General features: G+C 44.6%; 1 protein-coding gene across 1 annotated transcript in view; it reads right to left on the bottom strand.

Moving 5' to 3' along the window:
* Positions 1-1,106: 1,106 nt before the first annotated feature.
* Positions 1,107-23,094, bottom strand: part of LOC127571659 (carboxypeptidase B-like) — a 111,012-nt gene continuing 89,024 nt past the window's right edge. Inside the window, exons 2-11 of the mRNA XM_052018241.1 lie at positions 19,932-20,007; positions 19,713-19,837; positions 19,467-19,569; positions 17,670-17,771; positions 16,882-16,986; positions 15,202-15,312; positions 11,760-11,850; positions 9,698-9,900; positions 7,509-7,593; positions 1,107-2,030 (exon numbers count right to left, since the gene is read on the bottom strand). Of these exons, the coding sequence (XP_051874201.1) occupies positions 1,843-2,030; positions 7,509-7,593; positions 9,698-9,900; positions 11,760-11,850; positions 15,202-15,312; positions 16,882-16,986; positions 17,670-17,771; positions 19,467-19,569; positions 19,713-19,753 (1,029 nt within the window). The 5' untranslated portion in view covers positions 19,754-19,837; positions 19,932-20,007 and the 3' untranslated portion in view covers positions 1,107-1,842. The remainder of the gene's footprint in view (positions 2,031-7,508; positions 7,594-9,697; positions 9,901-11,759; positions 11,851-15,201; positions 15,313-16,881; positions 16,987-17,669; positions 17,772-19,466; positions 19,570-19,712; positions 19,838-19,931; positions 20,008-23,094) is intronic.

The raw sequence follows: 23,094 nt of genomic DNA, 5'->3' as shown, positions 1-23,094 counted from the left end.
GTTATCTCCTCACCCCTCTAATCCTTCCATTACTTTAAATCTAAGCCCCAGGTATCTGACGCCTCTCAAGGGAAGTGGGTCCTTCCTATTAATCTCAAGTTCCCCTCAGTTCTCTGTTCCAAAGAAAACAATCCCAGATTCAAGTCAAATAGGGGTAGGACATATATAGTAAATAACAGGGCACCGAGGAATGTTGATGAACAGACAAACCTGCAAAAAAGCCTGAACAAAAGCCTGAAAGGATGTACCACCAGGCTCTAGGACAGCTTCTATCCCACCGTTATAAGGCTATTGAATGGTCTCATAGTACGATAAGGTGGACTCTTGACCTCACAATCTACCTTGTCATGGACTTGCACCTTATGGCCTGCCTGCACCGCACTTTTTCTGTAATTGTATTTTGCATTCAGTTATTGTTTTTCCCTTGTACTACTTCAGTGCACTGTTATAATGAAATGATCTGTATGGATGGCAAGCAAAACAAAGTTTTTCACTGTACCTCGGTACATGCGTAGAGGACAATGTGAAGGGAACTCTGGTGAACAAAGGGTTACTGGTTATATAGCCATTGTGAAAGATGAAGCCATCTGCTAGTTGTGAAATGTGGCATGATAAGAAGTTACTGAGCTATGAAACCTCAAGGCCTCAAGGAAACAGGGTGCAACGGAAGGTGCCAACTGTGAAGGACATGTTAACATGTAAGGCTGCACACAGCAGCCTCGCTTTGACCAATGGCAGCACGAGCTGAACAAGCATACCCAAATATGGGTATGCCTGTGCAGTAGGTGCGTAGCCTAGGAGGGGGGTGGAGTTTCGGGGCGGACACCCACCGGAGAACAATGTACTTAAGCTAAGTTAGCACCCTGTATTTCTTGAGTCTGGCTATGTGCAGGGAAGAGCAGCACTGACTGTTTGCTCCTCCGTGTACCCCCCACTCCAGCTAGTATTAAATAATAAAGAACTTATTGTATGCTCCTTGGTTCTGTTGTAGTCTGCTTTATTACAGCACGAATCAACTTTCACACATGTGACAATAATAAACCAATTTACCTTGTATTTAAAGTTTATAGTTTAAAAGTTGGAATATTATGTTGTAACATTACAAATCAATAGTTAGGCCACATTTGGAGTACTGTGTACAGTTCTGCCGTATCGTAGGAAGGATGTGATTGCACTGGAGGGAGTGCAGAGGAGATTCACCAAGAAGTTTCCTGGATTGGGGCACTTTAGTTATGGGGAGAGATTAGGTATTCTGGGTTTGTTTTTCCTGGAATGAAGGAGGCTGAGTTGTGTCCTGATAGAAGTTTATAAAATTATGAGGGGCATAGATAGGGTAGATAGTTAGATTTTTTTCTCAGGGTAGTGGTATCAAAAACAAGGTTTAAGTTGAGAGGACAGAGTCTGAATGAGGATCTAGGGGTAAATTTTCTGCACAGAGAATGGTTGATATCTGCCAAAGCAGATGGTAGAGTCAGATACAATGACCTCATTAAAGAGGCATTTAGACAGACACTTAAATAGGCAAGGCATGAAAGGGTATGGACACGATGCAGGGAAATGGAATCAGTGTAGATGGGGAAAGAGGTTGATATGGCTTGAAGGGCCATTTCTCTGCTGTGTGATTTTAAGAATCTATAACTCTATGATCCAATTTTTGTTCAGAGCCATGGTTTTTCAATCCTGCCAACACCAATTTCCTCTGTACCCTATCCAGTGTAATCTCGTTTCTCCTGTAATGTGGTGACCAGAATGTACACAATGACATCAGCCTTGCTTGTGGCAATAACAATAGATGAAGGATTGTGAAATTCATTTATTTTAATTAGCCTTTCATTAATTATTTCAATACAAGTTGTTGGTGACATAGTTAGCTATGTATTTAATGGCCAACATTGTTTCTTCACAGGTAGGCTTGATTTGAGATTCAGGTAAGAGGAAGCCATATCTGCCAGTGTCACGGAGTTCAAAGGTGAAGGAGTACTTTATGCCCAGATCATAGGCCCAGTCATCTGAACCACCAGCTGCAGGATCTGTAAACAAAGATCACATTGAAGCATCATCACTGAGGTGTCTTCCATTGGGTTATTTCACACTCCCCTCTGAGTGGACGAGTCAAATCCTCAAACAGAGAGCACAATGGGTCAATCTGTTGGGGGAACTCAGTGGGTCAGCAGCATCTGTGGGACAACAGGAATTGTCCATGCTTTGGGTCGAAGCCCTGCAACGTCGACTTGAAACGTCGACAATTCCATTGCCCCCAACGACACTGCTCAACCCACTGCGTTCCTCCAGCAGGTTGTGTGTTGCTCCAGATTCCAGCATCTACAGTCTCTCGTGTTTCCATGGGTCATTGGCAACCTGGTCAGAGTAAAGTTAGCTCTGTCAGTTGGGTAGGCATGGACTGTCCACTCCATTGTCTGGTGGGAATGGTATGTCTGGGACATTAGGCAAGAGGGGTGAGAGATGCTGCAAACTGATATAATTTCCTCAGCTTTCTTCCCTCCCTCATACTAACCTACCTGAGATCAGGCACAGTCCCAGAGGACAAATTCCTCGTAGACTGGATAGGAGAAGTACTCCTCCTGGATTCTGGACTCACAATGGGCCATCCCTGCTTTTGACTCAATCATAACTTTTCCACACTCATGCTGGTAGGGACCATTTGTCCGGGTTCCTGTTAAGGTTGTCGATGTAGCTCCCACGCCAATTCTTCTGCCACCATCCAATACCAGGGGGAATTTACAGCGGCCAATTAACCTACCAACTAGCAGATCATTGAGACATGGGACAAAACTGGAGCATCCAGGGGAAACCGATGTGGTCACAGGGAGAATGTGCAAATTCCACACAGACAACACCAGAGGTCAGGATGCAACCATGGTTACTGGAGGTATGAGGGCCTTAAGGAAGGCCTGGGAGTTGAAATGTTGTGGGAACCTCGTGGTCCCACAGGATGAAGGTGACCTGTTTATTCCACCAGAAACCCCACTTCTAAGCCTGAGTTAAAATTGAGTCTATAATCCTCCACCCTCACCGTGGATCATGGCTTTGTGCTCAGGGTTTCTGCAAAAGCACGAAGCAGCTGAGCTCTTAGCACCTGAAGTGTTTTGTAGGCCTCCTCTTTTACATTGGTTTGCCTTAATGAGAGGTCATGGACACTCTTGGTCCTCAGGATCCAAAGCAGATTTCTAAAAAGTGATATTTAAGGAGCATTTTTATTGTAAAAAGTACCAAGAACATAGTACAGCACAGGAACAGGCCTTTGGCCCATGATGTCCGTGCCGGACATGATGCTAAATTAAACTAAATCTCTTCTGCCTGCACATGATCCATCTCCCTCCATCCCCTGCATATTCATGTATCGGTCTAACAGACTCTTAAACGTCCCTATTGTATCTGCTTCCACCACCACTACCCCGGCAGCCCACTCCAGGCACCCACCACTCTCTGTGTAAAAAGATAAGATCAGATAAGATATCTTTATTAGTCACGTGTACATCGAAACACACGGTGAAATGCATCTTTTGTGTAGGGTGTTCTGGGAGCAGCCCGCAAGTGTCGCCACGTTTCCGGCGCCAACATAGCATGCCCACAACTTCCTAACCCGTACGTCTTTGAAATGTGGGAGGAAACCGGAGCACCCGGAGGAAACCCACGCAGTCACAGGGAGAACGTACAAATTCCTTACAGACAGCGGCCAGAATTGAACCCGGATCGCTGGCACTGTAATAACGTTATGCTAACCGCTACACTACCGTGCTTCCCCATTCACCTTAAATGCATGTCCTCTAGTACTTGACATTTCTACCCTGCGAAAAAGACTCTGACTGTCTACGCTATCTATGCCTCTCACAAATCTCACTTAGTGACATTAGCAAACGATTGATGCTGAGGGTTTTCACAGCAGATGACCAAATACTTGGTCTGAGGAGTAGGGTAGAAGGAACATCTTGTAGACGGAGAGAGAGATGGAGGGTTTGGGAAGCTGAGAGAGGGAATTCCAGAGCTTAGGGCCTTGGTAACTGAAGCAATGACCACCAATAACAGAACAATTAAATTTGGGGAGAGGCGAGAGTAGGAGTAGAGATAGATTATAGGGCTGTGGGAGATAGGAGAGAGAAAGGTCACTTTAGGATTAGAAAACAAGGGTGAGAAGCTTAAAACTGAGGCATTGCTTAAGCAGATCTATGTCCACAAGCCCAGGAGGAAGTATGGGTGAGGGAGCTCAGCAGTGAAGTGGTCAAATCTAGAGGTTACAAAGGCATTTTGAAAGGACCTTTTATATGATAAAGATGAACACTTGACCTCACAATCTACCTCGTCGTGGCCCTTGCACCTTATTGTCTACCTGCACTGCACTTTCTCTGTAATTACAACACTATATTCTGCATTCTATTATTGCTTTTCCTTTTGTACTACCTCGATGTATTTATATTTTGGAATGATCTGTATGGATGGCATGCAAAACAAAGTTTTTCACTGTATCTCGGTACATGTGACAATAACAAACCAATTACCAATGACATGACTGAAGGGTACAGTAATGGAGAGCCTAAGGCAGGCATTGCATTGGACAATATGGTGGATGTGACAATAATCTCCATGGTGGAGGGATGCAAATAAGGTTCAAGGTTAACCTCAGGGTCAAGAATGTCAGTGAAGAGAGAAATAGGAGTTAATGTTTCAGCTCAGTCGATTTCACATCAGATATACAGACTAATGGAAGGTCATTGACCTGAGACACTTGTACAGTTCGTCTCTCCACCAATGCTGTCTGACCCACTGAGCATCACCAGCAGATCCTAGATGAAAAACACTATGATGCTGAAGGATCTCAACAGGCCAGGTAGCATCTGTGGAGAAAAGCAGGTGGTCAACGTTTCGGGTCAGGACCCTTCTTCAGGACCCTTCTTCATAGTGTTTTTCATCTTGCTTTTCTCCACGGATGCTGCCCGGTCTGCTGAGTTCCTCCAGCATCGTAGTGTTTTTCATTGAGATTTCAGCATCTGCAGTCCTTTGTTTCACCAGCAGATCCTGCTTTTATTCCAGATTTCCAGCATCTGAAGTTTTTTTTTGCTTTTCAAGTATTTCAAACTCACTTTCAGGCTGATGCCAGGAAGAGGGATGGGTTTCCATTGGTTTAGTGTTTCTCCACAGCAGCCTCAGAAGTGAGTTTCACTTATATAATGAACATTAATCCCAAAGTGTTTCACTGTCAGAAGGATGTGGGAATGGAAGGAAAGGAATGGAGATAGAGATTAGAACAGGACATAAAGATGAGCTTTTTATTGATGGAGAGGCAAAGAGGCAAGAGGTCATACTTAGGCAGAGGAGGGCAGGCACGATAGTGTAATGGTTAGTGTAACGTTATTACAGCACCAGTGACCTGGGTTCAATTCCAGCCGCCATCTGTAAGGAGCTTGTACGTTCTCCCTGTGACTGTGTGGGTTTCCTCCGGGTGCTCCGGTTTCCTCCCACATTCCAAAGACATACAGGTTAGGAAGTTGTGGGCATGCTATGTTGGCGCTGGAAGCGTGGCAACACTTGCGGGCTGCCTCCAGAACACTACGCAAAAAAGATGCATTTCACCATGTGTTTCGATGTACATATGACTAATAAAGATATCTTATCTTAGAGAGTGTGGTCAGCAGCTGGAGGCTCTGTCATCAATAGTGGATTGAATGAAAGAGGCTACATAAATGTAGGCTACTGAAGCTTCTGTGTTCAATCGGGCTGTAGAAGGATTTGAAGCTGGAGAGGGGAGCCAATGAACATCAGCAAAAGTGTGGGCTGCCAGTGTGTGGGACTTTCTGATCTGCCATCACTTCTTGCTGAACACTAAATCTGAGTTCTGGTGAAAGATCCCCCTCATTGAGTTCACCCAACGCAGTTGGTGAGGCACACTGTGCTTTACCAACAGTCACAGCTCAATTCACTGTGGTGCCTTTAATATAAATAAGCCAGAAGAAGCCTCACGGGGTTGCTGAACCAAAGAAGCAGCTGCCCAGAGAACTGACCAAATGAAGCTGATTGAAAGGATTGTTTCAAGGGCGGAGATGAAGTTTTGAGGTGAGGATTGCAGACTGAGTGGCCCCTTCGATTGAAGGCATGTGTGTATAAGGATCAGGAGTGGGTCACTCGGTCTCTGTTTTGCCATTTAATAAGATCCTGACTCATCTGATTATACCTTCAGCTCTGCCTTCTGGTAAGCTTTCACACCCTGGTTTAACAAAAATCCATTTACCTGCCTTGAAACTATATTCAGAAAATCTCCCTTTACGGAGGGGAGTTCCAAAGACTCAAGGCCAGCTGAGAAAGAAAATTCCTCATCTGTGTTAAATGGGTGACCCCCTAACAGGTGACAGCGACCCGGTTTCGATCCTGACCATGGGTGCTGTCTGTGTGGACTTTGCATGAGCTCCCTGTGACTGCATGGGTTTCCTCTCGCATGCCAAAGACGTGTAGATTGGAAGGTTAATTGGCCACTGTAAATTGCTCCTTGTGTGCAGGTGAGTGATAGAGTCTGGAGGAAGTTGACAGGAATGAGGGAGAATAAAATGGGATTAGCAGAAATGAATGCTTGATGGTTGATGCGCTAAAGGATTAACTTCCATGTTGTATGACTCTATGACTCTAATACTGTGCTCAGTAGTTCCAATGGGGTCTTATGAATGTCCTATAAAACAAAAGCATAACCTCCCTGTACTCCATTCCCCTAACAAAGAACACTAACATTCTGTTGGCTTTCCTTATTACTTTCTCCACCCACATCCTAGCCATCTGCAAATTTTGCACAGGAATACTTAGTTCCCTCTGCATCTCAGAACTCTGTTATCTCTCACCACTTAGATAACATGCCTTTTCCTGCCGAAGTGGACAATATCACATTTTCCCACATTATACTCCGTTTACCCGATATCTGCCCACTCATTTAACCACTCTACATCCACTTGCATCCTCCTCAGGTCCTCTCCACAACTTGCTTTCCTATTTACCTTTGTGTCATCATCAAAGTTAACGTGCATATTTTCAAAGTGCCTTCATCCACAAATTGTAAACAAAACATTGAGGTTCCAGCTATTCATTTTAAACGACTATGGTTAATAAACACAGAACATAGAACAGTACAACATGGGAACAGGCCCTTCAGCCCACAATGTCTGTGCTGAACACAATGCCAAATTAAACTAATCCCATCTGCCTGCACATGATCCATATCCCTCCATTCATGTGCCTATGGAAAAGCCTCTTGAACGCCACTATCGTATCTGCTTCCACCCCCACCCCCCCTGGCAGCCCGTTCCAGGCACCCACCACTCTGTGTGTAAAAAAACTTGCACCACGTGTCCCCTTTAAACTTTCCCTCTCTCACCTTAAAGCTATGCCCTCTAGTATTCGACATTTCTATGCTGGGTAAAAGATTCTGGCAGTCCAGTTCTCTCATAACTTTATACATTTCCATAAACTTTGAATGTTTTATCAAACATTGGAAGAAACAAGAAGCTTACAGATGGTGGTTGCTCCGGGGCCGTAGATGTACTTTGTCCCGTAGAGGGTCTGCAGACGCCTGGTTGCTTCTTTGGCAATCTGATTCTGGAACACAGAACAGCAACAGGAAGATCTTACTCCTTCTTGTCACTTACAAAATAATCAGACTCAGACACTAAAGGCCCTCATTTGTCCATCACAGACAGTAATAACGAAATGTTCCCCCAGTGAAGGACATTCCTGGCATTGCCTCAACTCATAGGAAAACATTGCTTGTGCAAATTTTTTACAATGGCTGTACCAGTAAGAAGGACCCTTCAGTTCACATCTCAGCTGAATGACGGTATTCCCAAGAGTGTGGCACTTCATGGAAGGATCAGTGTAGATAGATGTTCAGATCTGGGAATGGGGACTAAAACCTGCCAGGGCAAGACTGTGACCGGTGAATCTTGCTGTCAGGCAAGTTATAGACAAATTTACAAAATGCTACCTTTACATGCAACTAAAGAAACTGCAGAGAGTTTTAGACACAGCTCAGCACATTACGGAAACCAGCCTCCCCTCCATGGAGTTTGTTTATACTACTTGTTGCCTCAGTAAAGCAGCCAACATAATCAAAGACCCCACCCACCCCGGACATTCTCTCTTCTCCCCCTTCCATCGGGCAGAAGATACAAAAGCCTGAAAGCACGTACCACCAGGCTCAAGGACAGCTTCTATCCCACTGTTATAAGACTATTAAGCAGACTATTAAGTGGTCTCATCGTACGATAAGATGGACTCTTGATCTCACAATCTACCTCGTCATGACCTTGCACCTTTTTGTCTGCCTGCACTGCACTTTCTCTGTAACTGTAACACCATATTCTGCATTCTGTTATTGTTTTCCCTTGTACTACCTCAATGCACTGATTGGATGGTTGGTTTATTATTATTGTCACTTGTATCGAGGTACAGTGAAAAACTTGTCTTGCATACCGTTTGTACAGATCAATTCATTACACAGTGCAGTTACATTGTGTTAGTACAGAGTGCATTGAGGTGGTGAAATGATCTGTATGGATGGCATACAAAACAAAGATTTTCACTGTACCTCGGTACAAGTGACAATAGTAAACTAATTACTAATTATCACCATTTGGTAATGAAATTTTTGCGGTTCAGTGAGCTATTGCAGATCCCCATCAACCCCTGCAATCTCACCCACTGTTCATTCTTTCTGTTTATAACTTTCTCCTCCATTGCCTCCTCCCATTCTGAAGGATATCACACCAGCTGCCACTATGTTATACACATCAAGTGGCTGTCCCTGTATCAAAGTCAATAGATTGCATGGTTGCAGACAACTACATCAGTGACACAAACAAACTTGACTGCCTGCAGCATTGCATTAATACAACAAGAGAAACATTGAATGGGATCTACCTCCATCGTCCAAGTCCAGAGACACTGAGGCCAACTGTAGTATCCAATCGATGTCCCAAACAAGAAAGGTTCACTAATCATTGCATAAGAAGCAAAAGTGGGTCGTATACCCCTCTGCTGTTCAATAAGACCACAGCTAATCTTTTACAATCACTGCACTTTCCCGCCCCATCGCTATGTTGCTTGTTTCCATCAGTATTCAATCATTGTTGAACGTGCTCAACGAATGGGATGGAGAATGTCAAAGTTTCACAACCCCTGAGAGAAATGTCTCCTGTATCAGTCCTTCTTGGATGAACCTTTACCCTGACAACATGTGGCCCCACAATTTTCAACTATAAAGCCTAGGGAAACAGGTGCAGTGGAGATCAAGTACTCATCTGAATGTTTCTGGTCTGACTGCTTCAATAACCATATATTTTCTCACTGAGCCATCAGGTGAATTATTTTCCGTGAGAATCGTGGAACTTTTCCTTCCCCATTCCTGTGCCCTTGCTATGTATAACTCACTATCTGACCGTCACCACTTCTTAAATGGTGTGTGAAGGTAGCGTGAGATGTGTAGGCATCCGGTTTCCCTGCAGTGAGGAAGCAACTTTGCCTCTTGGTAACTGGACAAGGGCAGGTGGAGGGAGGGGAATGCACTGTGAACAAGGAGACACCTACCAAACTGAGAACTTGTTGCTCCCCCATTCACTAAATATCATACTGAGAGTTTAGAATTGTGGCAAACGTTGTCACACACGGCACTGTCGGTGATGTGTCAATGTGCCGAGGCACTTACCAGTTCATCGTGATTTGCAGCTAAGTCATAGGTGTAGGAGTACGGGAAGAGACACATCTGAGAGTAAGAGTGGATGGTCAGATAAGCCTTGATGTTCTGCTTGTGGAGGCGGATGAAGTCTGCAACAGCCTTGACTGACTTCTCAGATTCTGCCCGAGGACCACAGTAGGTCTGTGCACAGGGGTCCTTTGAGGCACCTATGGCTGCCAGACACAAGGGGACAACAGTAAGCCTTTTATGTGTGTATGCTTGTGTGTGTGTCTGTGTATGTCTATGTGTGTATGTATGTATGCATGCATCTGTGTGTCTACGTTTGTGTGCATGTCTGTATGTGTGTGTGTACATGTATCTATGTGTGTATTTGTCCGTGAGCGTGTGTAAGTATGTATGTGTACATCAGTGTGTCTGTGAGTGAATGTATGTGTGTCTGTGTGTATGTGTGCATCTGTGTGTGTGTCTGCGTATCTGTGAGTGTGTCTGCGTATCTGTGAGTGTATGGGGGTATGTGTGTGTGTGTGTGTGCATCCATGTGTGTATGTGCATGTGTGTATTTGTGTGTATGCATGTACGTGTGTGTGTGTGTGCGCATCTGTGTGTGTATGTTTGTGTGTGTCTGTGAGTATATGTGTATCTGTTGGTGTGTGTGTGTGTTTCTGTGTGTGCATCTGTGGGTGTGTTTCTGTATGTGTGTGTGTGTTTCTGTATGTTTCTGTGTGTGCATCTGTGGGTGTGTTTCTGTATGTGTGTGTGTTTTATGTTTCTGTGTGTGCATCTGTGGGTGTGTTTCTGTATGTTGTGTGTTTCTGTATGTTTCTGTGTGTGCACCTGTGGGTGTGTTTCTGTATGTGTGTGTGTTTCTGTATGTTTCTGTGTGTGCATCTGTGGGTGTGTTTCTGTATGTGTGTGTGTTTCTGTATGTTTCTGTTTGTGCATCTGTGGGTGTGTTTCTGTATGTGTGTGCGTTTCTGTATATTTCTGTGTGTGCATCTGTGGGTGTGTTTCTGTATGTGTGTGTGTTTCTGTGTGTGCATCTGTGGGTGTGTTTCTGTGTGTGTGTGTGTGCGCGTGTGTGTGTGACTGTTTGCGTCTGTGGATGTGTGTGCGTGTGCATCCGTGTGTGTATGTATGTGCATGTGTGTATTTGTGTGTATGCATGTACACGCGTGCATGTGTGTGTGTGTGTGACTGTTTGCATCTGTGGGTGTGTGTGTATGTGTGTGTGTGTGACTGCGTGTGTGTGTGAGAGACTGTTTGCGTCTGTGTGTGTGTGTGTGTGTGACTGCGTGTGTGTGTGTGTGTGTGTGAGAGACTGTTTGCGTCTGTGGGTGTGTGTGTGTGACTGCGTGTGTGTGTGTGTGTGTGAGACTGTTTGCATCTGTGGATGTGTGTGTGTGCATCTGTGACAAGAAGAATGTTTGGCTGAGGCTTCTAGCAAAACCATTCTAGAGGGTATGGGTAAACCTTTTCACCAAACCATTGTCATTCACTGCTGAAGTACCAAAATAAGCAGAATTATTCCAGTTATATATGTTCTGAAAATGAGCCTGGCCCTCTTTATCCCAGTGATCTACTCCAGCCCTCCCCTCCTGCAGCTCCAGCCTTTCTATCGTCCCTGATTATAATTGCTCCAACACGGTCAGCTGGCTCTACAGCTGACAATGCCCTGAAGTCTGGAAAGCCTCGGTAAACCTACCCATCTTACCATCTCTCCTCCTTTAAAGACCTCTTTAAGACTTAGCCTCTGACAAAGTCTTTGGTTGTTTCATAATATCTCCTTGTGTGGTTCTGCATTTGATGACACTTTTGAAATATTTTACTGCCTTAAAGGTGTTAAACAAATTCTTCGCATTGTTGGGGAACATAAATGTGAACAATAGGGCTTGTATTCACCCAGGATGAAATTAAACACCCATAGTTCTGATTTAAAATTTCTTACAAAGGAAGGAGAAGGAAATATATCAGTTGGATGTGTGTGTGTGTCTGAGGAAGCCTCTTAATCCTCATTCCTTCACACCCAACCCTTCTACTCACACTACAGGACAACTGCTTGCAAATTACTTACTGCACCATCCAGCATTCCAGTTTCGGTTGGGGTCAACTCCTCGGCAGTTGCTACCGGGGATCCTTGACCGGGTTTTTCTCCACATGCGATTCTTCAGATAAATGAATGATAGATAGCTGGAGGTTAGGGACGGCGGGCATTGCACAGTCCACGACAACACTTGAAGGATTTGCAGGTGAGTGGCCCTCACTGGGTAGCTCTATCCCTGAGCTGGCATGGACATGAAGGCTGAATGGCCTCTGCCCGTGCTTTCTGATTCCAGTGGGAGTTTCCCTGGATTTGTTCTGACAAACAATGAACAGTTGATGCGATAATGGATACAATTGCAATACAAGTAACTGAAACAAACTTTGTCCGATAGTTTTCATCAGACAAGGAAGGACATGGTTGGTAGGTCTGACATAAAGACAGTTCCCACATAATCTTCCTGGAGAATCTTGCAAAGCACATCGTTTTTGTCTGTGTGTGTTTGTATCCAGCTAAGTGGGTATATTTTGTGTGTGTGTTTGTGTGTGTTTGTATAATGTATAGATGAGTGTGTATATATGTGCGTGTGTACGTACATAGATCTGCGTGTGTGTGTGTGTACCTGTATAGTGTGTGTGTGTGTGTGCATGCACCTGTATGGTGTGTCTGTGTGTTTGTTTGTGCACCTGTATATATCAGATAAGATGAGATATCTTTATTAGTCACATGTACATCGAAACACACAGTGAAATACATTTTTTGCATAGAGTGTTCTGGGGACAGTCTGCAAGTGTCACCACGCTTCCGGCACCAACATAGCATGACCACAACTTCCTAACCTGTACGTCTTTGACAAGATTCCATATGGAAGGCTTCTTCAGAAGGTCAGGGGGCATGGGATCCAGGGATGCTTGGCAATGTGGATTCAGAACTGGCTTGCCTGTAGAAAGCAGAGGGTTGTGGTGGAGGGAGTGCATTCAGATTGGAGGGCTGTGATGTCACACAAGGATCAGGTCTGGGACCTCTGCTTTTCGTGATTTTTATTAATGACTTGGATGAGGGGGTAGAAGGGTGGGTTAGCAAGTTTGCAGATGACACAAAGGTTGTTGCTGTTGTGGATAGTGTGGAGGATTGTTGAAGATTGCAGAGGGACATTGATAGGATGCAGAGCTGGGCTGAGAAGTGGCGGATGGAGTTCAATCCGGAGAAGTGTGAGATGGTACACTTTGGAAGGACAAACTCCAAGGCAGAATACAAAGTTAATGGCAGGATTCTGGGTAGTGTGGAGGAGCAGAGGGATCTGGGGGTCCATATCCACAGATCCCTGAAAGTTGCCTCACAGGTGGATAGGGCAGTTAAGGAAGCTTATGGGATGTTAGCTTTCATAAGTTGAGGGATTGAGTTTAAGAGCCGCGAGGTAATGATGCAGCTCTATAAAACTCTGGTTAGACCACACTTAGAGTACTGTATCCAGTTCTGGTCACCTCATTATAGGAAGGATGTGGAAGCATTGGAAAGGGTGCAGAGGAGATTTACCAGGATGCTGCCTGGTTTAGAGAGTATGCATTATGAGGAGAGACTACGGGAGCTAGGGCTTTACTCTTTGGAGAGGAGGAGGATGAGAGGAGACATGATAGAGATGTACAAAATATTGACAGGAATAGAGTGGACAGCCAGCGCTTCTTTCCCGGGGCACCGGTGCTCAATACAAGAGGGCATGGCTTTAAAGTAATGGGTGGGAAGTTCAAGGGAGATATCAGAGAAAGGTTTTTTTACCCAGAGAGTGGTTGGGGCATGGAATGCGCTGCCTGGGGTGGTGGTGGAGGCAGGTACATTGGTCAAATTCAAGAGATTACTAGATAAGCATATGGAGGAATTTAAAATAGAGGGATATGTGGGAGGAAGGGGTTAGATAGAATTAGGCAAGGTTTAAAGGTTGGCACAACATTGTGGGCCGAAGGGCCTGTATTGTGCTGTACTGTTCTATGTTCTATGTTCTCTAATGTGGGAGGAAACCGGAGCACCTGGAGGAAACCCACACAGACACGGGGAGAATGTACAAACTCCTTACAGACAGCAGCAGGAATTGAACCCGGGTCGCTGGCGCTGTAATAGCGTTACGCTAACCGCTACACTACCGTGCCTCTGTCTCTAGATAATTCTGTGTGTGTGCATGTGTTTACCTGCCTCTAGATGAATATGTAAATGTGTCTATTTCTGGATTAGTGTGTGCATGTATGTTTGTTGTGTGTATGTGTGTGTCTGTACATAGAACACAGAACAGTACAGCACAGGAACAGACTCTTTGGCCCACAGTATCTGTGCCGATCATGATACCAAATTAAAGTAATCTCATCTGCCTGCACGTGATCCATATCCCTCTATTCCCTGTCTGTTCATGTGCCTGACCAAATGCCTCTGAGGCATTGCTCTCGTATCTGCCTCCACCACCTCCCCTGGCAGCGTGTTCCAGGCACCCACCACTCTCTGTGTAAAAAATTGCACCACAAACTTTCCCCCCTCACCTTAAAGCTGTGCTCTCTAGTATTTGACATTTTTACCTTGGAAAAAGGACTCTGTCTTCCTTATTCATGCCTCTCATAATTATATAAACTTCTGTCTGCAACTGTCTTTAGTTGAGTGTGTGTGTGTGTGTGTGTGTGTGTGAGTATGCATGTGTGTGCATGCAAGTGTGAGTGTGTGAGTGTGCATATGTGTGTGTATGTGCATGAGTGTGCATGTGCATGTGAGTGTGTGTGTGTATGTTTGTGTGTGTGGATGTGTGTGTGTGTGAGTGTGCATGTGTGTGTGCGCGTGTATGTACAGGTCTGTAGGTGTCTAGGTGAGGAGTGAAAGCCCCACTACCAACTTTGAGGCCTCTCATACACTCACACAGCTCTATCAGGAGACCATGTCAGTCGCACGCATAAGACCAGACTCCTGAAACAGATGCTTTGTTCTGAGCTCTGTCATGGCAAAAGAAGTACAGAGGAAATACTGACCAAAGTGTGTGTGCGCGTGTGTGCGCGCGCGCACGTGTGTGTGTGTGTGTGTGTGTGTGTGTGTGTGTGCGTGCGTGCGTGTGTATACAGTATTGGGCTACTGTATAAAGTACACAATAGCCAAATACATCATGGACCAGACGCCGGGGAATCTCCGACCCATGATTGCTCAATGTGGAGAAGGAGCAGTTGGGATGATACTGAGATCCTCAAGCCCAGAGCACAGAGAAACCCAGTGTCAAGGACACATGAGGTCCACCATCCTGCATGCTACCCACCCACTCTCCATCTGTGGGAGAGTCTGTAATCCTCACCAATCGCCTCAGAATCCCGAGTAACTGCCAAGAAAGAAGTATCATTGTCCACAGAACCATAACATCTATATTCCAACATATCAGGACTTGCACAGTAAGTGAGGCCAACTGTATAAGACGTCTTGCATCTTTTAATATTGTTATTATACTTGTACTTACATTTGACCAGGTGTAAGAATAACCGTCAACATTAATAACTGGGACGATAAAGATGTCCATGGTGTCCAGAATGTGGGTAAGGGTGGGATCTGATCCATAAGTATTGACCACCTAGAGAAGATGGACATGTCCATCATCAATCAAGTACAGCGCTTACACTGATTAGAATATTAACATTACAATGCCCATTTGCCCTTATATTGATAAATAATGATTTCATTCTAGAAGCTAATTTTCTTTTGCAAGAAATAATTGGCTCTGAGAATGAGAGCAAATTTGCAGTTTAAAAAGGTGTGGATTTTAAAATGATACAAAGCAATTATTCTAATTAATGAACATATATAGTATAAAATGCTGTTCCACATTTTGTGCTTATACCCCATGCAAAATATGGACACTAACTTGCCAACAGTTCTGTGTAAGATCTGAGCAAAGACTTTAATTTTATATTAACTTCCAGGACCTGGACATGATTGGCATGGCCAGCACTTATTGCCCAACCCCAATTGGCCTTGAGAAGATGGTGGTGAGCTAGCTTCTTGTACTGCTGAAGACCTCCTGGTGACATTACACCCACAGTGCTTCCAGGATTTAGACCCACTGACAATGAAGAACCGACAACATATTTCCAAGTTAGGATGGTGTGTGACCTGCGGGGAGTCTTGAAAGTTGTCCCATGTACCTGCTGCCCTTGACCTTCATGGTGGTAGAGGTCACATGTTTGGGAAGTGCTGTTGGAGTAGCCATTTGAAGAACTGCAGTACACTTTGTGGATCCTTCACACTGCAGTCACTCTGCGCTAGTGGTGGAGGGAGTGAATTTTTAGGGTGGGATGGGGTGCCAGTCAAACTGCTTTGCCCTGCATGACGTTGGAGCTGCACTTATCCAAACAAGTGGAGAGTATTCAAACACTTGTAGATGGTGGAAGGTCTTGGGCATTAGGATATGAGTCATCCACTGCAGGGTACCCAGCCTCTGACCTGCCCTTGTAGGCATTGTGTTTCCATGGATTGTTCAGTTGAGTTTCTGGTGAACGCCAGGATTTTGATGGCGTGGGTCTCGGTAACAGGAATATCATTGAATGTCAAAAGCAGGTGGTTAGATCCTGTCTTGTTGCTGACGATCATTGCCTGGCACTTCTGTGGCACAAAAGAGACTGGCATTTATCAGCCCATGCCTGAATGTTGTCTCGGTCTTCTGCAGGCAGGCATGGACTGCTTCAGTTGATGAGGGCCAGTGGATGGAATGGAACTGTGTCCAGTCTCTGCACGGTGGTGTTGGTGGGTCTGAGTACAGACTGACTGACCCCACGGTGCAGGGTCTGAGTACAGACTCACCCACCCCACAGCGCAGGGTTTGTGCGTCTCTCAGATATCACATGGTAAGATCCATTTGGTTTTTCTGTGAAACGTTGCTTATAATCTGAAAACTAATTCAGAATAAAGAGCTCCGGAATAAAGAACATTGCACTGAAAGAAAAACTCCTTCAACAAACGCTTCAAAGTCAACCCTCTTGATCATTATCTGGTGACAGATCTGGTAGTCTGGTTTCTCTGAGCCACTACCATGTTAATATTAGATTTATATAAACTAGCAGACTAATAGTTATAGTATAAATCTAAATCACATTATTTTTAACAAGCTGTGTTAAAATTTATATATTTAAATGTTGATATTAACCTCCTTCACAAACCACTGGCAAAATGCTGGAGATATCCACTCTCGGGCATGTATTCCACAGTCCATAAAGATTGCCGGTTTCGGTTGACTTGCTTCCTTGCTGATCTTTTACAAGGAATGAAATAAACAAATTATTTTTTTTCACACGGCAGAAACATATCACCCGGGGAGCTACCCGCAAAGAATGGCCCTTTCCTCATCCAGCTCCTTCTGCCCTTTTGGTTGGTGGAGCAGACCCACTGAGATCACCCCAGGGCCTTCTCCACCTGCCCCTTGGCTCTTCTCCGTAATGCTTGAGGAATCATTCCGTCAAGTGTCTCAGTTCCACTCATTCTGGAAATAGCAACATTTTCTGCAAATGAAAATGATGGTATTTCAGGTATTATTGGATTGGATCAAATACCCTGGTTGCTTTCTCCAGGTCAAGTATGAGTTCACTGATTTTTTTTCTATATATTTCTGACATATATTTCTATATTTCCCAGCCAATGGGAATAAAGGAGTCTCATCAGACCAACCAATTGGGATAAAGGTGGCTAACCAATGGGGATAAAGGAGGTGCCAAAGTTAACCAATGGGAACAAAGAAGGATCAGAAAGACAACCAATGGAGATAAAGCAGGTTAACCAATGGGGATAAAGGAGGCTCAGGACAACCAAAGGGAACAAGGAAGGATTAGAAAGCCAAGCAATGGGTGTTTCTTCCCACCAATGGGACTAGATTTGATTTCTGTAACTTCTATATAGACCATCCTCCCTGAAAGCATTCATTGAAAAAATTCCAGCTACCTTGATGACGTGTATCGGTCGTCCTTCATAGCTGGTTCCAATTTCTGTAAGAGACATCAAGTTTGCATTTCTGGCAACAGTGTTTGTAATCCAGGTGTTGATCTGTTTCAGATTAAATTAGAACTTTTTAAAGTGTGAAATCAAGATTTGATCACTAACCTCAAAACACAAGGTCCAGCATCCCAAATGCCCTTCAAAATTGTTTCCAAAGTGTTAACTGCCACTCAGTGGTAACTTTCTGCTCGCTGGAGGTTGTGCAGTCAAGTTCTGTGCTAGAGATTTGAACATAAACGTTAACTCTCCCCACAGTGTAGACAGGAGACAATAGGAATGAATTCTTCCTGGTTCCCCTGCATGACATCTCTGTCAATCACTAATTAATCTCCAGGTTTAATGTCATTAGTTTAAATCAGGGCTTCACATTTATAAAGCAGATACTTCCAGCAAGTGTCGGCACAAATCACTTGCAACCAGTTAGTTGAAAGTACAGTGATTTCTATGTAGGCAAAAATTGTTTACACTATGGTGTTCTGCTAGGCTGTAATCTCCAGTAAAATTAGATTGGTCTGGGGTGCATTGGAACTTAAACTTGAGATCTTCTCCTCTTTCTCTGCTTCATCTACATACTGCTTAGCTTTTTTCCTTCTAGATGCATGAAGGGTCATTCCATTTATTTTTTTCAGGTGCCTCAGTCCCACACATTTTGGAAGTCAAAAGCTCTTTCACAAATTAGCCTCTGAAAAATCCTCAAATTGCATGACTGAGTTAAAGAGAGGCTTTAAACAGATACACATCCATCCATCCTTAATGTAGTTAATGATTAGTAGGTTTGTGGGACTGTTTCCTTCGTCTGCACACACTTTTGCCTTGCTCTTTCCCAAACAAAGGATTCAAATACTCTCACTCTCATGCAAGTTGTTTTAATCAGCCAAATATCCCTTATCCCAACATTTTGGCTGTCAAAGATATAACTTGGGTACATGGTACAGCAACAGTTATACTCAACCCAGCCAAACACAAACAAGGCTGTGGAGCAGGCGGTGATAATATTCCACAGAAGTACATACAATACAGTGACGTTCTGCCTGATCATTGTGCACCAGTGGTGAAGCCTCTTCCTCATCTGCCTCTGTTGAAGTAACCCACAAGCCTTCTCCCTTTACACAAGATGGCACACCTTCCCTTTCCTTTCCTTTGTGCTTCCATCCCTATAGCCATAAACCCTGGTGCTTGGTTTGCTTTCTTTTATGGGTTATTCCCTTGAGGTGTTGTTGTTGGTGATTTATCTAGTTGTAATCCAAGAGCCGTTTGTTTCTGTACTCTTTTTTAAAATATGATTTCTCAAATAATACGTGATCACCTTACCTTGCCTACCAAAATTGCACATCCCTGTTGGAGACAACGTTAATCATCATTATATGTTTGGTTCCTGGATGTGTTCCTCTTTCTACCTTAGTGGGGAGTCTGTTTACTGATGTTAAGCTGACTGGTCTATGGTTCCATGGATGTATTGTGTACACTTTCTCAAATATATGTATTGCACCTGAGACACATAAGACTGCACATGCTGGAATCTAGAGCACAAAACAAACTGCCAGAGGAACTCAGCCGGTCAGGCAGCATCTGTGGAGGATAAAGAACAGTCAGCATTGTCGGACTGGTGAAGGCTCTCGACCCAAAACGTCGACAATTCATTCCCTCCTATAGCTGCTGCCTGACCTGCTGAGTTTGGTTTTGGCGACATTTTATACACCATTTATCCAGCACCCCAATATTTTCCAGTGAATCAGGACGCACCGTTTCCATGTCATTGTACTTTGTGTAACTGTGTCTTGTAGTCGAACGCTCCTTATTGTCAAGTTGTTGCTCAATCATTGCTTGAAGGTCTTCAATTAAAACTCTGGAGGTGAGTGGTGGGGAAGGAGGGTGAGGTGGGTCAGGGAAAAGAGAGAAAATTAAGTTGTTATAATTGCGACTGGCTTCAGCAGCAGGACTTTGACAGCCCCCTGTGAACTGAGACATTGGTTGAACAAGAAAACATACTCATATTCTAGCCCACTCTCCCCCAGAAGCTCTTCAACCATTGGTAAATCCTCAGCGCTCACTCGGAAATCCACAGTGGCATCCACGGACACTTGGTCGAATGAATCTGGTTTCCATAAGTCAACCTGCACAAAGTGAGAGAAATGGAGAGACTGAGGTCCTTCAATCACTTTTCCTCTGAGAAACACTTTCGGAGAGGTTTAGAACTTGAAATCATACCGTAGCAAGATCAGCCAGACTTCTCACAATACCCACACCCCTTTCACTCAATGGCTTCAGACGAAACACCTTCTCCCTGTGCAAGATAAAGAAAGGCAGAGGACAGGTGATGAGCAAGTCCCAACGAAACAGGAGCAGGAGTCGGCCAAGTGTTCTCTCAAGCCTGCTCAGCTATTCAGTAACATATGGTTAATCCAATGTCCTATCTAATCACTTGGTCCCAAAGTCTATTGGTCTTGGGCCATGAATGTTCTTAGCATCTACTGGCTTCTGCAGCAGAGATTCACATCCCTCTTAATAAAGGAAATTTCTCAGAATCTCTGCCTTGATTTGCTGAAAGATTCTGGGAGATCTCCAGCCTGAGGAAAAAGCCTCTCAATGCCTACCCTGTTAATCCCACTCAGAATCTTAAATGTCTCAAAGTGGTCACTTCTGATCCTTCTAGTCCAGAGATTATGAGCCAATCGGGCTCAATCTCTCCCCATAGGACAACCTCCACATACCAAGAGATCCAGTGCTCTGGCTCCTTCCCTGGACTTGCTGCACAAGGTTGCACACAGGTGTGGTCTCAACAAAGCCCTGTGTAATGACAGCCAAAACTTCTTGCACCTGAACCCTGTGAGTAGAGGCTATCAATGGGAATGGTCAGGACCGAAGAGTCGGACCCTTCAGATGAATTAGCCCTTTTATAATGTTGCATTGTACAAGAGACACATCTTACCCATCAAACCTTTGTGTACCAGGACCAGCCAGGACGGCTGTGACCAGCCCAAGGAGACATAGAAGCTTCATCCTTCTGACAAGCCAACTCACTTAACGCGGCCTTTTTATACGCTGGGGTGACACAGGTACTGTCAGCTGCTACCTGTTCTATTACTTTGTTATTTGCTAATCTGATGGAATTTATGATTTTCATGACCTTGAGGTTTCCTTCGTTGTAAGAATTAATCTTCATAAAACTGGCACTTCTGCAAATAATATTTTATCAGCTTCTGACCGGCCAGTCGTTTCACACAAACAAGTGGAAATCAAGCATGTTGTTTTGGCTCAAGGTGGTAATTTGAAAGGTTCTTATTGCAAGACGCTTCTCCACACACACACACACACACACACACACACACACACACACACACACACACACACACACACACACACACACACACACACACACACACACACACACACACACACACACAAAGGCTGTGTCCTCAGCCCTTCACTCTACTCCCTATACACTCATGACTATGTGCCCAGATTCTGCTCTAACTCCATCTACAAGTTTGCAGATGAAACCATCGTAGTAGGCCATATCTTAAGGGACGATGAGTCGGAGTACAGGAAGGAGATAGAGAGCTTAGTGACATGGTATCATGACAACAACCTTTCCTTCAATGTCAGCAAAATAAAAGAGCTGGTCATTGACTTCAGAAAGAGGGGGGCTATACATACACCTGTCTATATCAGTGGTGCTGAGGTCGAGAGAGTTGACAGCTTCAAGTTCCCAGGAGTGAACATCACCAACAGCCTGGTCCAACCATGTAGATGCCATGCCCAAGAAAACTCACCAGCGCCTCTACTTCCTCAGGAGGCTAAAGAAATTTGGCATGTCCCCTTTGAAACTCACCAACTTCTATCGATGCATGATAGAAAGCATCCTATCTGGATGCATCATGGCTTGGTATGGCAACTGCTCTGCCCGGGACTGCAAGAAACTGTAGAGAGTTGTGGACACAGCCCAGCACATCATGAAAACTAGCCTCCTCTCCATGGACTCTGTCTACACTTCTTGCTGCCTCAGTAAAGCAGCCCAAATAATCAAAGACCCCACCCACCCCAGACATTCTCTCTTTGTCCTTCTCCCGTCAGGCAGAAGATACAAAAGCCTGAAAGCATGTACCACCAGGCTCAAGGACAGCTTCTATCCCACTGTGATAAGACTATCGAATGGTTGACTATTGAAGTGGACTCTTGACCTCATAATCTACCTCGTTATGACCTTGTACTTTATTGTCTACCTGCACTGCACTTTCTCTGTAGTTGTGACACTTTAATCTGCATTCAGTAATTGTTTTACCCTGTACTACCTCACTGCACTGTGTAATGAATTGATCTGTAGGAACGGTATGCAAGACAAGTTTTTCACTGTATTGGTACAAGTGACAATAATAAACCAATTCCATTTCCAACACATACACACGCATGCACACACATGAACGCACACACATACACACACACACAAAAATGCGCACGCAAACACACACATGTGCATGCATGCACACACACACAGTCACACACATGCATGCGTGCACACATGCACACACACAGTCACACACGTGCATGCATGCACACACACAGTCACACACATGCATGCACACATGCACACACACAGTCACACAAAGCATGCATGCACACACACACACAGTCACACACATGCATGCACACATGCACACACACAAACTCACACAGAGCAAATTTCCACAAACAGGAATGAGGTAACGTGCAGATCAACAAGGAAATCAGCAGGTCGTGCAGCATCTGTGGAAGGAATTGGGTGGAAACCCTGCATTAGGACTATGTCAACAATTCCTTTCCCCCCAACAGATGCTGCTCGACCTGCTGAGTTCCTCCAGCAGACTGTGTGTTGCTCCAGCTTCCAGCATCTGCAGTCCCTTGTGTCTCTCAGGTGCAGATCATCTGGTTATAGGTTGAGGGAAAACTATGGAGTGGAACACCATGTTTAAGTCACCTGATCCTTTTCAAAATAATGTGATGGGATTCTATGTGTCCACCTGTAGGGACTGAATGCTTCATCTGAAACATGGCACCTTCAAAAGTGCTGTATTCCCTTGGTAATGCATAGAGTCATAGAGTTACACGCATGGAAACAGGCCCTTTGGCCCAACTCATCCATGCCGACCAAGTTGTCTACTTGGGCTAGTCCCATTTCCCCACATTTGACCCATATCTCTCTAAACGTTTCCTATCCACGTACCTGTCTAAATGTTGCAACTGTATTTCACCATCTCCTCTGGCAGCTCGTTCCATATACCCACCACCCTGGGTGTGAAGAAGTTACCCCTCAGATCCCTTTTAAATCTTTCCCCTCTCACAAACCTATGCCTTTAGCGTTAGACTCCCCTACCCTGGAACCAAAGATTGTGAC

The sequence above is a fragment of the Pristis pectinata genome, chromosome 6, assembly GCF_009764475.1.
Source record: "Pristis pectinata isolate sPriPec2 chromosome 6, sPriPec2.1.pri, whole genome shotgun sequence".
Classification (NCBI taxonomy): Eukaryota; Metazoa; Chordata; class Chondrichthyes; order Rhinopristiformes; family Pristidae; genus Pristis; species Pristis pectinata.
Note: the sequence above shows the minus strand (reverse complement) of the source record. Positions and strands in the feature narration are given on the sequence as shown.